At 42.6% G+C, this 13219-nt stretch overlaps 1 protein-coding gene across 2 annotated transcripts in view; it reads right to left on the reverse strand.

Moving 5' to 3' along the window:
• LOC139469871 (protein phosphatase 3 catalytic subunit alpha-like) overlaps nucleotides 1-12613 on the reverse strand; it is a 55502-nt gene extending 42889 nt beyond the window's left edge. Inside the window, exon 1 of one of the 2 annotated variants that reach the window (XM_071252185.1) lies at nucleotides 12436-12613. In XM_071252185.1, coding sequence (XP_071108286.1) covers nucleotides 12436-12493 — 58 coding nt within the window. In that variant the 5' untranslated portion in view covers nucleotides 12494-12613. The remainder of the gene's footprint in view (nucleotides 1-12435) is intronic. The other variant, XM_071252187.1, reaches the window with a different exon arrangement.
• Between the last annotated feature and the right edge of the window lie 606 nt (nucleotides 12614-13219).

Raw genomic sequence — 13219 nt, forward strand, 5'->3', positions numbered from 1 at the left:
CTTCCCGAACTGTGGTAATGAAGGTCGACAACGAGTATAACCCCATCCCGAACTGTGGTAATGAAGGTCAACCACGAGTATAACACTTCCCGAACTGTGGTAATGAAGGTCGACAACGAGTATAATACTTCCCGAACTGTGGTAATGAAGGTCAACCACGAGTATAACACTTCCCAAACTGTGCTAATGAAGGTCAACCACGAGTACAAGATATACTGAACTGTGGTAATGAAGGTCGACAACGAGTATAACACTTCCCGAACTGTGGTAATGAAGGTCGACAACGAGTATAACCCCATCCCGAACTGTGGTAATGAAGGTCAACCACGAGTATAACACTTCCCGAACTGTGGTAATGAAGGTCGACAACGAGTATAACCCCATCCCGAACTGTGGTAATGAAGGTCGACCACGAGTACAAGATATACTGAACTGTGGTAATGAAGGTCGACAACGAGTATAACCCCATCCCGAACTGTGGTAATGAAGGTCAACCACGAGTATAACACTTCCCGAACTGTGGTAATGAAGGTCGACAACGAGTATAACCCCATCCCGAACTGTGGTAATGAAGGTCAACCACGAGTATAACACTTCCCGAACTGTGGTAATGAAGGTCGACAACGAGTATAACCCCATCCCGAACTGTGGTAATGAAGGTCAACCACGAGTATAACACTTCCCGAACTGTGGTAATGAAGGTCGACAACGAGTATAATACTTCCCGAACTGTGGTAATGAAGGTCAACCACGAGTATAACACTTCCCAAACTGTGCTAATGAAGGTCAACCACGAGTACAAGATATACTGAACTGTGGTAATGAAGGTCGACAACGAGTATAACACTTCCCGAACTGTGGTAATGAAGGTCGACAACGAGTATAACCCCATCCCGAACTGTGGTAATGAAGGTCAACCACGAGTATAACACTTCCCGAACTGTGGTAATGAAGGTCGACAACGAGTATAACCCCATCCCGAACTGTGGTAATGAAGGTCGACCACGAGTACAAGATATACTGAACTGTGGTAATGAAGGTCGACAACGAGTATAACCCCATCCCGAACTGTGGTAATGAAGGTCAACCACGAGTAAAACACTTCCCGAACTGTGGTAATGAAGGTCGACAACGAGTATAACCCCATCCCGAACTGTGGTAATGAAGGTCAACCACGAGTATAACACTTCCCAAACTGTGCTAATGAAGGTCGACCATAAGTATAACATGTCCCGAACTGTGGTAATGAAGGTCAACCACGAGTATAACTCTTCCCGAACCGTCGTAATGAAGGTCGACCATAAGTATAACATGTCCCGAACTGTGGTAATGAACGTCGGAACCACAACATGTTTTTGCCAAGACATCGAGGGAACATTTATTCCTTATTTACAAAAGTCTAAAGTATGCCCCGACGCCGACATACACCACCACATACAATACCAGTGCGCTGTCCCCCATGTACAGGTAAGGTTCCAAATCAACACAATGTATCAGTAAATAAAAACTTCATTTCATGTTCATAAATAAACTCGAAACATATGGAGAAGTATGTACGTTAAGAAGAGTTGTTTCAAATGTTTACCAATTAATGACAAAACTGCCAATCAGTCAAGTGTTACCACACTTTATTCTTATCACGATATCACGTGATTTCCAAACTTTACGCGCCAATCCTGCACGAGACAAATGGTGCATCTCAAGTCATGGATCTATGACGTCACATGTGATGAGTATCGGTTCACACAACATACCAGTATGTTCGTTTGTGCATCAGCCAATCTAATATCTCTTGAATATGAGTTTGTCTCCACATATTAACCAGCATGAATGGTTTTCGCATTTCTTTTGGTGGGGAAAGGTCTCTTTACTCCGAGAGAGGAACATACATAGTTTCAGTACATTTCTTAAATTGTCCCATACAGTCCTAAGCATTTATGCCCAAACCTTTTCAATGTTGTACAAGCAAAGCCATTAAGTCAGATAATTGGGTAGTGATAGCAGGTGAGTGTCGCTTTTAAAAAGTCAGTGGATTAAATATTCCCTGGAATTAGCTGCAGTTATATGTTATGGTGAAATATAAACAGAGCATGGTAAACATTAAACACTAAACTTCAAATATTCTTTCAAAAAGGTGTAGTTTTTGCATAAATTTCGTTGAAAGATACCCACCCAAAGGTGTACGCTTATTAAAACAGCAATGTTTAGCGTGGCATGGAAAGCGCTCAAGGGGCTGATTAGAGTGCTTATTAATTCATGAAGCGTTAAATATTGAAACTTCAAACTTTGTAAAAGTATTCTTTAATGAATTATGAATGCTAAAATTTTGTATGGATTGAAGAATAATCCAATCTTGCTACCAAATATTTTCGATGTCTTTGATTTTACATCATTGAAAAGGTTTGGTCATAAACACTTGGAATTCGAAAATGCTTCACTGAAACGAAGTTTGGATCTCTCGCAGAGGAAAGTGTTCACTACTCCTGTGGAAAGATCGCCTGCCGAACACGATCACGGGGTCAGTGCTTCATTCGTCACCACTCGCATCTTTCCGTAACCTTGTCCCGGAAAGGCACGAGTTGGTCACGAATGGGATGGAGCTTATACTCGGGGTGAAACGCTCAGTCAGAGTTTACCACCAATATGCGTCTCTTGATATATGCTGATCAGCACAATCTGGTGTCAGAGAGTAGGGAATCATCGGACAAACTCGCAGGGGAAATTATCATAATGGAAGAACAACGCCATCGCCCTATCATGCTAAGTGTTGTTCCGTATCGCGAATAGAACTGTATGTTTCTAACTTCGGTTGATATTCACAAAACTCGGTCTTTGACGTCATGCATTTTGTTTCGGCACACTGAAAATAGAACTCTCTACCCAGGTACCACGACCCTACACCTTGCACCCTGCAGCTCTATCAACGTCTTCCCTGTATGCCCAACTCCCCACCCCCAGGTACCACGACCCTACACCTTGCACCCTGCAGCTCTATCGACGACTTCCCACTATGCCCAACTCCCCACCCCCAGGTACCACGACCCTACACCTTGCACCCTGCAGCTCTATCGACGACTTCCCACTATGCCCAACTCCCCACCCCCAGGTACCACGACCCTACACCTTGCACCCTGCAGCTCTATCAACGTCTTCCCACTATGCCCAACTCCCCACCCCCAGGTACCACGACCCTACACCTTGCACCCTGCAGCTCTATCGACGACTTCCCACTATGCCCAACTCCCCACCCCCAGGTACCACGACCCTACACCTTGCACCCTGCAGCTCTATCGACGTCTTCCCTGTACGCCCAACTCCCCACCCCCACCTCCAGGTACCACGACCCTACACCTTGCACCCTGCAGCTCTATCGACGTCTTCCCACTATGCCCAACTCCCCACCCCCAGGTACCACGACCCTACACCTTGCACCCTGCAGCTCTATCGACGTCTTCCTTGTACGCCCAACTCCCCACCCCCAGGTACCACGACCCTACACCTTGCACCCTGCAGCTCTATCGACGTCTTCCCACTATGCCCAACTCCCCACCCCCAGGTACGACGAGACTACACCTTGCACCCTGCAGCTCTATCGACGTCTTCCCTGTACGCCCAACTCCCCACCCCCAGGTACCACGACCCTACACCTTGCACCCTGCAGCTCTATCGACGTCTTCCCTGTACGCCCAACTCCCCACCCCAACCCCCAGGTACCACGACCCCACACCTTGCACCCTGCAGCTGTATCAACGTCTTCTCACTATGCCCAACTCCCCACCCCCAGGTACCACGACCCTACACCTTGCACCCAATAACTGTATTAACGTCTTCCCTCTATATCCAACTCCCCACCCCAGGTGCCACGACCCTACAACTTGCACCCTATATATTCTATCAACGTTATTCCTGCGTGAACACACAGTTGTGTCTTGAAAGGGATAACTCAATATAATGATTCACTGTATCAAAAACTATACGTGATTAAACGACAAACTACACCGTTAAAACATTTATTCCACAATTTATATCGATCCCAAAATAATTAGGACAGATCGATAGAGTTAGTATTGCGCCCGTGAGGTTTTGTGTCTTTCACGTGACCCCCCACGACGTACGTCACCAGAGCATGTCGGGAAGGATTAGTACGGCAGTGAGTTTAATGGACGTGGACTATTAAAGAATAGTATTCAATACAGGCATAAAAGACTCGTCCATGGCAAGGGCATGTAACTAAGATAGAAACACCCTGAACGTGGATACGTATGATTTTGCAGACAGTAGGGTTCCCCTGGGCGAGTCAAGTCGTTATCGGAGGATGATCAATTATTGGTATTTGTGTCAAATCAATTTCTTACATGTATCTGTTGTATGGCAGTGTCTGTTTCAGTTCACAGCTTATTTTAAGAAAACAATAAGTCATACAATAAATCAGCCTATATCAAACATTGACACAAACGTTCTCAAGCCAATTTACAAGTATAGTCTAGGCACGAAACATTAACGTGTTTTCCATGTGTATTGCACATCTCGGTTTAGCAGTTGGTTGTACAGATATCTGCATTTCGGAGCTAGCAATTGGTTACACAGATATATGTTGTGTTCTATACCCACAGGTGGCTGTATAAAGAGATGCAGTTGGTTACACAGATATATGTTGTGTTCTATACCCACAGGTGGCTTTATAAAGAGGTGCAGTTGGTTACACAGATATATGTTGTGTTCTATACCCACAGGTGGCTGTATAAAGAGGTGCAGTTGGTTACACAGATATATGTTGTTTTATACACACAGGTGGCTGTATAAAGAGGTGCAGTTGGTTACACAGATATATGTGGTGTTCAAAACCCACAGGTGGCTGTATAAAGAGGTGCAGCTGGATACACAGACATATGTTGTGTTCAAAACCCACAGGTGGCTGTATAAAGAGGTACAGCTGGTTACACAGATATAAGTTGTGTTCAAAACCCACAGGTGGCTGTATAAAGAGGTGCAGCTGGTTAAACAGATATATGTTGTGTTCTATACCCACAGGTGGCTGTATAAAGAGGTGCAGCTGGTTAAACAGATATATGTTCTGTTCTATACACACAGGTGTTTGTATAAAGAGGTGCAGCTGGTTACACAGATATATGTTGTGTTCTATACCCACAGGTGGCTGTATAAAGAGGTGCAGTTGGTTACGCAGATATATGTTGCGTTCTATACCCACAGGTGGCTGTATAAAGAGGTGCAGCTGGTTAAACAGATATATGTTGTGTTCTATACACACAGGTGGTTGTATAAAGAGGTGCAGCTGGTTACACAGATATATGTTGTGTTCTATACCCACAGGTGGCTGTATAAAGAGGTGCAGTTGGTTACGCAGATATATGTTGCGTTCTATACCCACAGGTGGCTGTATAAAGAGGTGCAGTTGGTTAAACAGATATATGTTGTGTTCTATACCCACAGGTGGTTGTATAAAGAGGTGCAGTTGGTTACACAGATTTATGTTGTGTTCTATACCCACAGGTGGCTGTATAAAGAGTACAACAATCCACGCCGGCGGGGTACGATGACACCACCAGTTACAATGTACAGGTCACACACTTAAAACTACCAAATCCGCATTGAACAGGCGCTACCGCTGTATCATCGCACAGCATGTATACTACCACATCATAGCACACGATGCACACCACATCGCACATCATGCATACCATCACATCATCTCACACCATGCATACAACCACATCATCGCACACCATGCATACCACATCGCACACCATGCATACCATCACATCATCTCACACCATGCATACAACCACATCATAGCACACGATGCACACCACATCACACACCATGCATACCACATCATAGCACACAATGCAAACCACATCACACACCATGCATACCACATCATAGCACACGATGCACACCACATCGCACATCATGCATACCATCACATCATCTCACACCATGCATACAACCACATCATCGCACACCATGCATACCACATCGCACACCATGCATACCACCACATCATCGCACACCACCGTATCATCGCACGTCATACATCCCACTGTATTATCAAACCATGCATACCACATCGCACAACATGCATACCACCACATCATCGCACACCACCACATCATGCACATCACCACATCATCGCACACCACCACATCATGCACACCACCACATCATCACACACCATGCATACCACATCACACACCATGCACACCACCACATCATCGCACACCATGCACAGATGATACCTTCATGTTTGCCTGAATTGTTGCACTAAAACAGTTTTTAAATGACCAGTTCAACTAATTCTCTCTTAACTCCTGTTTGATGACGTTTTTTTCAGTATTTCTGAAAATTAACGGTCATCAAACCGGAATTATTAAAACTGGTTTCCCCCAAATGCGTTCAAAAATCATAATATATTTGAAGACATAATTATATTCTTGAATGAAAATCAGAAAATGTACTTTTGCTTTTCGACCTTAAATATCCCTGACTTTTCCCGGAATATTTGAAATCTGCCAATGTATGTATACCCCTACTGGTTAAAAACCAATGCACGCCACATGCCCTAGTGGGAGTTGCGTTCCAGTATTGTTGAGTGAATGTCTTTTGACAGTTCATTTCCAACGCGTAAACAACATGAATATACGAACCTGCACTATACAATCCGTCCAGATCAGTTGTATTACGCGAGGTGGAAAGATCAATGCATTAACACACGTCTTCTATTGCTATTGAACGTAACTGAAATATCGTCACATTCATACGGTTAATGCACATAAATGTACATAATACGCCCTTTCAACAGACTTCACAATTATACAATGACAAACATATCATTATGGTTTATAGTCACGTGTAACACATTATTACTTTGTGTGTCACACACCCGTGGAGATACTAAGGACAAAAAGTAAAGCAATTCTTTTTCACGTTAATAGCAGTAAATGCGATATCACCCGAGCACATGAAGCATGATTTAGGCAGGGTTTTAACCATCTTAATTAATATTTTGAACTAAATCAAACTTCTGAACCATAATCATCATCGTATTTATGTACAAAACTCAATAAAAAGTTCGATATTTTTATCTCTACTTTGATCTGGCAACGAGTCGAAACTAGGTGCTTTTAGGCGGAAAAAAATGACATAATTAATTCATACTAGCGTACTTTTGTTTCAATTTTCGTTTTAGTAGGTTATTTTAGGATTTGTATCAATGTTTAACCTTTGTGTGATAAATAAATTCTAAGATATTAAAGAAAACAAAACTGTACGAGTTGATGGTAGTTTGCTGCGTTACCACATGTACTGTCAAGGTTGTTGAAATAGCACCGTCTGGGTAGTTAGTATTAGAATGTTACATTGGACAGATTACACAGTAGGGACATTGATGAAAAGTGTTCTTGCTGAAGACGCTTTTGGGCGTTTTGTTAGTAATTGTATTCCCTCATTATTTCAACTGTCTTGTGTTTGACCGCGAATACCTGCAAACTTCCTCTGTGGCGTTATGAAATAACGCATGAACTTTCTTGTTGAATAAAAGCAAAAAAGTAACATTTCCAAGATGATAATAATATCTTCTGAAAGGAGAGCTCATCTTACGATTCCGACTATATCATAAGCATATGTTTATGAATCAGTATCAAATAGCGATGCGGGCGGTCGGGTAGCCTAGTGGTTAAAGCGTTCGCACGCCACGCCGAAGACCCGGGTTCGATTCCCGCCATGGGTACAATGTGTGAAGCCCATTTCTGATGTCCCCCGCCATGATATTGCTGGAATATTGCTAAAAGCGGCGTAAAACCATAATCACTCACTCAAATAGCGATGACACCTGGTGCAAAGGCAACTCAAAATAAGGAATTGCATTGGACATCAATTTGTCACTGATGTGTCAAATTGTGCAATTATCCTCCACATGTCTCAACTTTGTGCAAAAGTTGTATGGCGCTCTTTCAAATCTTCGAAGAAAGAGCATACTTGTCATATTGCCATGTGGACATTTTTTTGTCACTATTCTATTTCTAAATCAGTGGCTGTTCGACTATTAATGAGGTGAAATCCAGGATAATTGTACTCATATAGCGACGTGTGTGTGTGTGTGTGTGTGTGTGTGTGTGTGTGTGTGTGTGTGTGTGTGTGTGTGTGTGTGTCTGCTTGTTTTGGACTGATGCTGATTTATAGTGCATGCTCACTGATATACTATGCCACGGTTTAACATCAATACCCCACACAGACACAGCATACTGACTCCGAGCCGACCAGTCCTTGTTTAGCCCCTAATGCCGAGCGCCAGACAGGGTAATAACAAGTACCATCTTTTAACGTCTTTTGGTATGACGCGGCTGGGGATCACTAGACCACGGAGGCGGTGCACAGAAGATAAGGTTATACATAGTTCCAAATACTAAAATAGCCCAATAAGGTTAAAATTGAAACAGAGTACGCTAGTAAGAATTTATAATGCCGTGTTCCCGCTGCTAAGGACCTAGTTTTCGACAAAGTAAAGATAACAATATCGAACTTGTTATTGAGTGTCGTATATAAATACCACAATGATTATGGCCCGAAAGCCCCTCAGCGCATTGTATATGCTAGTTTAAATTCCAATTATTTTTTAAAGGCTAAAATCTTGCCTAAATAATGCTTCATGTGTTCGGGTGAAAATTACATTGTTTGCTGTCCTGCGAGAAAAAGGTAGTCGTTTCCTACCAACTTCCGCTTTGGCACAAACAGCGCTTACCCGCACGGGGCACCGTGCTTACAAAACCACGTCAAACTCATAGCATGCCACACGTATTTTAAAAACTTGGTTTACGATTCCACCGACTCCAAAGAACTGAGATGTAAAAAAAAAAGAAAAGAAGGAAAAGCAGTTGTCTTTTTATTCCGCAGACCAGAAATAAGAAAAATGTTTAAAAACCTTCAGTTGGTACCGAGATTTTTCAGCTAGAGGCTATAAAACCAGATGTTTAAAACTTAGAGCCTGAATTATTTTAATGAGAAACACTTCACAACACTGTTATTTTTGCTGCAGCAATTTCTTTTTTATCAAGAGTAAGAAGCATTATTACTTTTTTCGAGAATGTTCGGGGACAATATGTTTTTTTCGATAAAATCCCAGCAGCATCATCCACCAACCCCCATAGGTACAATGTGTGAAGCCCATTTCTGGTGTCCCCCAGCGTGATATTGCTGGAATATTGCTGAAAGCGGCGTAAAACCATACTCACTCACTCACTCACTGAATATAAAGTGGTCGGTTCCTAACGTGGCGGCCAGGAAAAAACGATTCTGAACCAGGCGAACCAGTAACTAAGACCTTTAGCAACGATCATCAGGGCACGATGACGCGCGATTGCTAGTCCTACTAAGAGAACACCTATGTGCTATTCATATATAATCAAGCCCCTCTTTTAACGGAGGAAAACATTACAGGTGGACTAACATAATGTGCCCTTTTCTTGCAGACAAAAAAAATGTAATGAGTACCTGTAGATATAAAAAAACATAACTTAGCTCCCGAACATGAGGAAAAATGCCCTTCTCAAACCAAACCACCACATTTAGCTCGACTGAATTGAATATCCGAATTGCAGAGGAAGAATTATATTAAGCTCATTAACGCGTACATAAAATTGTGGGTTTTAAGTTTATTTTGTCAGTGAAAAAGTGAGTTAATGTAGTTTTAGTCACATGTCATTTATCAACGGCATGGTACGTCATTTTTGTATCATAATAAATGGTAAAACAATCTGTTGTTGACGACAGCCGTTAGGTGCTTTATCTATACGGCTACATGGTGCCTTCACCATAAAATGTCAGATGCATGATCTATCATCACTTTGTGACATGGACGTACAGAAGAACATGGATATAACGACTTACAAGGGACCGGTGGAATCAGTTCGTTATATACGTTGTTCGTTATAAACGCTTTCGCTCGGAAACACCCGCCATCTTGGATAAAACAGCAGACACTTTGATTGGTGTCATGAAAGGTCGTTCTGACATGACCCGTGATGAGATTGCACAATTCACATAAGTGCAGCATTCACTTGTATTAGCAGTGGTCACTTCATAGCATTCGATTGATAACATTTCATAACATTCATATAATAACATTAAATTCATAACATTTTTAGAACATTGTTTATCAACATATTTAGCATTTCACGATTTACATACGGAGAGATGTGTACTCGGTGATTTTGCTCTGGTCTCGTTTTGCTGACTGCGTTCGTGAAACCGCGTCGTTGGGATAAGCGAAACTGTCAAATCATGTCATCTCTGTTGAATTTTTGTTTGTTTTAAACCTTCAGTGTCACACTACCCGTGTTAAGCTATTTTCACCAAATGCAAAACAGGTCAAGCTACAGGGCTGCTCATAGTCCTCCCTGACTCACTGAGGTCAGTGTGGTAGGTCGTCATCGTGACGATTGATGAACCACACACACCAGGTAAACACCTCACAGATTTGTTGGTAACATAACGCTAGGCGGGTTGTGTGAGTTGTTGTCATTGTTAAGTCGCTGATGATATATCCTGTTAAGCATTACATCATGCCATGCCATTCACTTTGTGTTGGGGGCCATTTACGAAGATGCCAAGAGATGCGAAGACGCGAAGGGGGCACGGGTCTATGGGAGTTGCGTCCCTTTGGCATGTCAGGATCCTGTGGTCGTCGGTTCATATCTCAGATTTGCTCTTTTTATGTTTCCATGTTTGTCAGCACCATACCCCTGCTCGTTGGTTTCACCAAAGTGGTAAACGTCTAATACTAGTATCTGCATCACTATACTTCGGGCTTTCCTCCCACATCAAGCTGACACGTCGTGATATAACTGGATCATGTTCAAAGTCGCGTAAAACCAACTTCACTTATATTCGAATTGGATGGGAACTCCAGAGTAATTCATATAAATCATAGCATCATGAGTGAGTATGGTTTTACGCCGCTTTTAGCAATATTCCAGCAAAAAAAACACCGCGGGGGACAACAGAAATTGGCTTCATACATTGTACCCATGTGGGGAATAGAACCCGGGTCTTTGGTGTGACGACGAACGCTTTAACCAGTAGGCAAGTAGCCAGTAGCCAGTAGACTACCATACCGCCCCAACTGCATCATGACCGGGTTGACATCCGGAAACACATGACGCCATTCTTCGTCTTTTTCAGTCATCAGCCAGCCCTCATCATTGTAAATTTTATGTCACAAAACCCACTCCAGAACATGTTTGGAGATTTCGTGTTTTCTTAGATTTGATGTAGTGATTTTGCCATATTTTTTAATATTATTCCAACACCATCACGGTGGAGGACACCAAGGACAAACTGGACCAATTTACGGATACAAACCCGTGCCTTTTTCCGTTTTAACTACATGGCCAACCGCCGCCATGTGGATTCATAATTTAAATGCAAACCACAAAGCTCACTGTAGTTACTGACACCAGTGCACTCGACATGAAACAGGGGAGGCGACTCCAAATAATATATGTTGCTATGGACAACCACAGCATTCCTTTAAGTTAATGTACACCTCAGTTAGGTTCTACTGTTCCTAATGAAAAAAGACACACAATAAAGATTCCCAGATTGTTATCGCGACGTCGATATTGAGCGTGAATAATTATTTTCTTAATACACTCTGTAGCCTTGACTGTCGTGGTATGTACACATCTCCCAACACAACAAAACACATACATCGGTTCCCATGTGTCTGTTTGTCAAGGGTCCAACGTTCCACACGTGCACTTGTATCAAATATCACAGGCGCGGTATAACGGGGTTACCTACGATATAACGCGGCGAGGCGCAGATGCGTGTACTGACAATGACAGTTTCTGTGTAATGGTAGCTGGTACAACTATACTATAAAACATCACACACAGCTAATGGCTTTGACTGAGTAATCCGCCTAAACCATAGTACAGTTGATTAAAAAATATACTTGTGGCGGTTGTCGCAATGTTAGTGGATCATTAGCCTCCACAACACTCATTTAACTGTGATAAACAAAAGACATACACTAACCAAAAAATCACATAAAACCGGGTTACTTATCTCTAAAAGTGTCGTTAATGTTTACTTCAATGTCGTTAAAACAAAAATGTCGTCTGCTGAATGTATCAGCGGCCATCTTGAATACGACGCCATCTTGCAAAACGAAACTAACATTCCATCAAACTTTATCAAATCTCTCTCCCTCCTTATGCAAGTCACCTGTACATCGTTTAAAGCTGAAAAGCAGATAAACAACACAAAAAGCGTACACAAGCAACAAAAAGAAACAGCTACGCTTCCCGAAACACCATATATAGCGATGAAAGTCCTTGTCAACAGGTGCTATGCGCATCTGTCCCATAGTTCGCCAACGCTATTGACAGAAGCAAGTTTTGAAACATTTCAACCTACCTTCAGTTTCGTCCTTTTCATCTTTTTCAGTTGGCGTATCTTCCTTGCCCGTTGCCATGGTGGAATGTCCGATAGTAAGTAAAGCTGTGACCGCAACTACTCCGTGTTGGGTACTGTCTGTCTGCTGCTACATGTGGGGGTCGTCTCACGCACTCTCCCGCCTGCAGTACATCTGCTATTAGTCACATTGTGGTATGATATAATTTCTTGCAGCCCCCTCCAAGTAATTGACAAGTGGGTCACGTGACTACTTGGCAGTTTGTCCCGAATCCTGTTAGTTCCACAACAATACTGCCATCATTCAGTTGACATTTCCAAACGCCAAGGTTAAGTGGCAACACTGAGATTAACTTTTAAAATATGTATCGACGGGGCTTCGAAAAATGTCATAAAAATGCTTTGACATTGTTGGTATGTAAGGGATGTGTACATGGTTTGAATGTTTTTGGCTCATCGGAAATTGTTCTGATAAATAAATCGTATGCATTTCTACTTTTTATAATGGTAGATGCATTCACTTATCTGATCGTGAATTCCTATCTCAGATTGGCCTCTAGTATGATTAGAGACGACTAATGGGATCGGGTGGTCAGGCTCACTGACTTGGTTGATGCATGTCATGGTATCCCAATTGTGTGGATCGATGCTCATGATATCAATCAAGGGATTTGTCTGGTCCGGAATCGATTATATACAGACCGCCGTCACCCATGCTTGTGGTTGACATCTAGTTTCTGCATCATTGGATTCCCCCCAAAACTAAGCTGACACCACGTGATATAAC

The sequence above is a fragment of the Haliotis cracherodii genome, unplaced genomic scaffold, assembly GCF_022045235.1.
Source record: "Haliotis cracherodii isolate W230 unplaced genomic scaffold, xgHalCrac1.p SCAF_2, whole genome shotgun sequence".
In the NCBI taxonomy this organism is placed as follows: domain Eukaryota; kingdom Metazoa; phylum Mollusca; class Gastropoda; order Lepetellida; family Haliotidae; genus Haliotis; species Haliotis cracherodii.